The sequence below is a fragment of the Acomys russatus genome, chromosome 14 (assembly GCF_903995435.1).
Source record: "Acomys russatus chromosome 14, mAcoRus1.1, whole genome shotgun sequence".
NCBI lineage: Eukaryota > Metazoa > Chordata > Mammalia > Rodentia > Muridae > Acomys > Acomys russatus.
Window position 1 is genome coordinate 30,755,886 of NC_067150.1, and position 4,384 is coordinate 30,760,269.

Sequence of the window (4,384 nt, forward strand, 5' to 3'; positions counted from 1 at the left end):
CAGTGGTTTCATGAATATTATACCCAAAGAAATGCCTTCCATATATTTATAGTTATTGCTGTATTTCACTTTAATAAGTAGCAGAAAACAAAGGCACAGGGAAGTGTGGGCTTGAATTTATCATTCTATTCTCATTCTTAATCTCATTTACATGTGGTAGGTTGACAAGGGCTGATACTTCTTTTTAATGTTTCAACTTTTGCTCTTCTTACAGAGGTGACCAGAGGAGGAATGGCCATAGGCAATGACTCCAGCACAGTGAAGGAGTTTATCCTGCTGGGCTTGACACAGCAGCCAGAGCTCCAGCTGCCTCTCTTCTTCCTCTTCTTGGGAGTCTATGTGGTCTCCATGGTGGGGAACCTGGGTTTGATTGTTCTGATTGTTTTGAATCCTCACCTGCACAACCCCATGTACTACTTCCTCTTCAACCTTTCCTTCACAGACCTCTGCTACTCCTCTGTCATAACCCCCAAAATGCTGGTGAGTTTTGTGAAGCAGAACATCATCTCTCATGCTGAATGCATGACTCAGCTCTTTTTCTTCTGCTTCTTTGTTATTGGTGAATGCTACATTTTGACAGCCATGGCCTATGACAGATATGCTGCCATCTGTAAGCCCCTGCTTTACCAGGTCACCATGTCCCATCAGGTCTGCTTCTTGATGACAGTGGGTGTGTATGTGATGGGGTTTGTGGGTGGCATGGCCCACATAGTTTGCATGCTGAGACTCACCTTCTGTGATGTCAACATCATCAATCACTACATGTGTGACATACCCCCACTCCTGAAGCTCTCCTGCACAAGCACCTACATTAATGAGCTGATGCTTTTTATATCGTTGTGGGTGTCAATGTAACAGTGCCCTCCCTGACTATCTTTATTTCTTACACCTTGATCCTTTCCAACATCCTCAACATCCGTTCTGCAGAAGGTAGGTCAAAAGCCTTCAGTACCTGTGGCTCTCATGTTATAGCTGTTTCTTTTTTCTTTGGAGCTGTAGCCTTCATGTATCTCAAACCATCTAGTGCATCTGGGGATGATGACAAAGTATCAACCATTTTTTATACCATTATGGGCCCAATGTTGAATCCTTTTATCTACAGTATAAGGAACAAAGATGTCCATGTTGCACTAAGAAAAACTTTGAAGAAAAGGATGTTTAGTTAAGTAGAATCTGTATTTGTTGAGGATGTAACTCTTAGGACATGTGAGGGTCACACTAGCAAGAAGACTGTCTGGAGAAGTGACATTTGCTTATGTTCATGATGTTCTTCATTTGGTCCACAGTTTTGTAAAACGACAATGACAGGAACTAAACATCATAACACTATGATAAAAATTACGTAGAATCAAATTGTTTACCATCCATATTAAATTAATAATCAAGGAAATCAGACAGGAAGGATTTTAGTTCATCATCTTTTTAGCATAGAGAGAATAGTTTATCTGTAACTTCCCCAATAATAGTTTTTTTTTTCAGTGCTAAAAACTGAAGAAACACATTTATGAAGCCTTCTGCCAGTATAGTTTTTCTAGCCTTAGAAAGAATGAAGATGTAAGTACAAAATACTCTGTAACATTATACTCAGAAACGGAAAGCTCAAGATATTAATTAAATGTACATATTCACATTCTGAACTTTCATGCTAGGCAAGTGCTCTACCACTGACCTACATCATAAACACCAGTGTAAGTAGGGTACAATTATGAGTTGTATATGGTTTTGCAGCTGATATACTGATTTCAGTAGTCTTAGAGACAGTGTCTCACTAATACAGGTAGTAAATCTCTGTGATAATTTATAGGAGATTTCATTTTGAAGGTTCCTTTGTTTCTTAAAATGCTGAAGTAAGGAGGGGCAATGCCCTTTTCACTTTTTGTCTTAAAGCAGTTTGGTAAAGAGAAATTGACGAGTCTGTCATTAGTCCAGTGCTCGGATCATTCAGGATAAAGGGAATCTATAGTAGGTTTTCTGCTTTTGGACTTGAAGGCAGGCATATGAATACAAGGATCTGCTATGTCTTCATTGGAAATAATTTGGCTAATATTATGTTTTAAGTTTAAAATACTGTGATTAAGAGATCTGTGAAACAAAATTGCCTGTAGCTTGGAAGGCCTTCTGGCCCAAGGATAAGTGGAAAATTAAGGAATGTTAAGGATCATTTTTGTATAATTATAAGGAAACTGTTGTTTATCACAAGAATGGTCATACTGTGAACCACTGCTTCTGCTCTTGTAAACAAGGCTTCTTTTTGCTCAAGACAACCATGACTCCTACAAGACATGTGTTTGCTAAAATCTGTGGTTGTAGTTAGATATTATTGCACTTAGGCAAAGATATGTGCATGTATATAAACAGAATGTAATCTCCTGATTGCTGATGATGTATGTCTGCATCAAATCCCTACTCGGATCTAGACAATGGACAGGGCATTCTCCACAGTTATGTGGAGAGCGGGGACTGACTCTGACATGAACTCTGGTGCTCCATATTTGACCACCTCCCCTTGGTAGGGGTCATAGACCTAGAGGAGGGGAATAGGGTGAAAAAGGGAGGGAGGGAGGAATGGGAGGATACAAGTGATGGGATAACAATTGAATTGTAATCTGAATAAATTAATTAAATAAAAAAGTAATGAAGTGTAACTTACGTTTTACTGCCTTTGTAAACCCCTTTCTTATGTAGTTTGATGCTATATCATGGAATTCACGAGTTCCAGGTATAACACTGGCTAGCTGACCAGTGTCTGAATAAAAGCCTCTTCTTTGTTAAAACTTATTCTTTATCAGCCTGGTGAACACCACAGGCCCATAACATTTTGAGGTTCCAATGAGATCCGGGCACTCAGCTGGAGCTGCCAATGTTTCTGACTGCTCTTCGAGCTCTGCAGGCTCCTGCCCTAGATATAAATCAGAGAGGTCCAGTGCTTGGAGAAATCACTGGCAGGTTCTCCATGCCTAGAGTTTGGAAAAGTCATATCTAAAAGACTTCAGAATTGTAGTTAAGGATCCTGTCTGTAGCACACATTTGGTGGAGTTGAGGAAAAGTGGATCCATAGTTAATTTTCAAGGCTTGGTTCAGCTTGGACCCTGCTCACTCCTGGTATTTGGACACATAGGGATGCTGGCCTCAACGCAGAGAAACTGGAGAGACCTTGTACTTGAGGAAACTTGGCTGCTGAGTATATGAATAATGGTCCCCATGAAATGTTTATTTTTGTATGGTCTCCTCTGACTGCATGAGCTTTCTGTAGTTTTAATCTTCTATTTAATGGACATGTGCTTTCTGGTGTGCCCATAAACTTGTTGCAGTGTTAAGTGAATTGCTTATTATTCTTCATATTATTTTTGAGAAAATTAAAAACAATATTTCAAACTCTTTGATTCATAAAACCTGGGTGATCTATGTTCTGTGTTAGTTGATTGTGTTTTTAATTGTCTCTGTCTGTTGGATGTATTTCTTTGTCCCCATGAATCTTTTCCAGTTACAGGAAGACATGGGAACCTGATCCTTGATAATGCTCTGTTCCAGAGCCTCCTGCCCCCTCAGCTCCCTGCACCTCGGTCTGCTGTGCACTAGTGCAGCTGTTCCTGTCAGAGTCTCTCATCTCTGAGCTTTCCTCTTTCTCTGCTGTCTCTGATTCCTGCTTCTGGTCACTGGAGTCAGTTTTGCAGGAATTTGGCTGTCTTTTAGGTATAGATAATATTTAAATGTTGTTCTATGGTAGCTACATACTGACAAGTTGGCTCTGAAATTTTGACATAGCTTCACTCACCCCCACCCAGTCCCAGGAATGCTTGTTTAGATTTTAGATGTAATGTCACTGCTGTTTATATTTGCTTTCCTTGATAATTAGTGATGTTGAACCTTTAAAAATGTATACTAACTATTATTACTTTGTTATTTGTGATCTGTGTATACATTTTATAAGCCTTGCAATGGATTGTTTGGGTCAGATGTTTAGTTTTTCATTTTTCTGTGTGCATTCTAGATATTGATCTCCACTACTACATATTTTTTCTATTCCATTATTTGCCTATTCACTCTAATTACAGCTTCCTCCTCGTGCAGTAGCCCTTTAATACCATGCAAATCAAAATTTCAATTATATCTTGAGCTTCTGGAATCATTTAAGAAACTCTTTATCTATGCCTAAGTCTTAAACTATTTTCTCTGTAATTTCCTCTAAGACTTTCAGGTCCTGTGTTAAAGTCTTGATACAGTTATAATTGATTGTAATACATGTGAGATATAGGCATCCAAGTTCATTATTTACTTGGTGATATTATTTTAGTTAACACTACTTGTTGAACAGTTTATTTTTCTACAATGTCCCTTTTTGGTATAGCTGTCACTGTTACTGGGGCCAAGAACCTGTGACTAG

The 4,384-nt window shown here is 38.8% G+C and overlaps 1 protein-coding gene across 1 annotated transcript; it reads left to right on the top strand.

Moving 5' to 3' along the window:
- Window positions 1-222: 222 nt before the first annotated feature.
- Window positions 223-1,166, top strand: LOC127198001 (olfactory receptor 145-like). Its single transcript, XM_051155807.1, is given in 2 exon segments — window positions 223-831; window positions 834-1,166. Coding segments are annotated over 2 exon segments (933 nt in total). The 5' UTR covers window positions 223-231.
- Window positions 1,167-4,384: the final 3,218 nt, after the last annotated feature.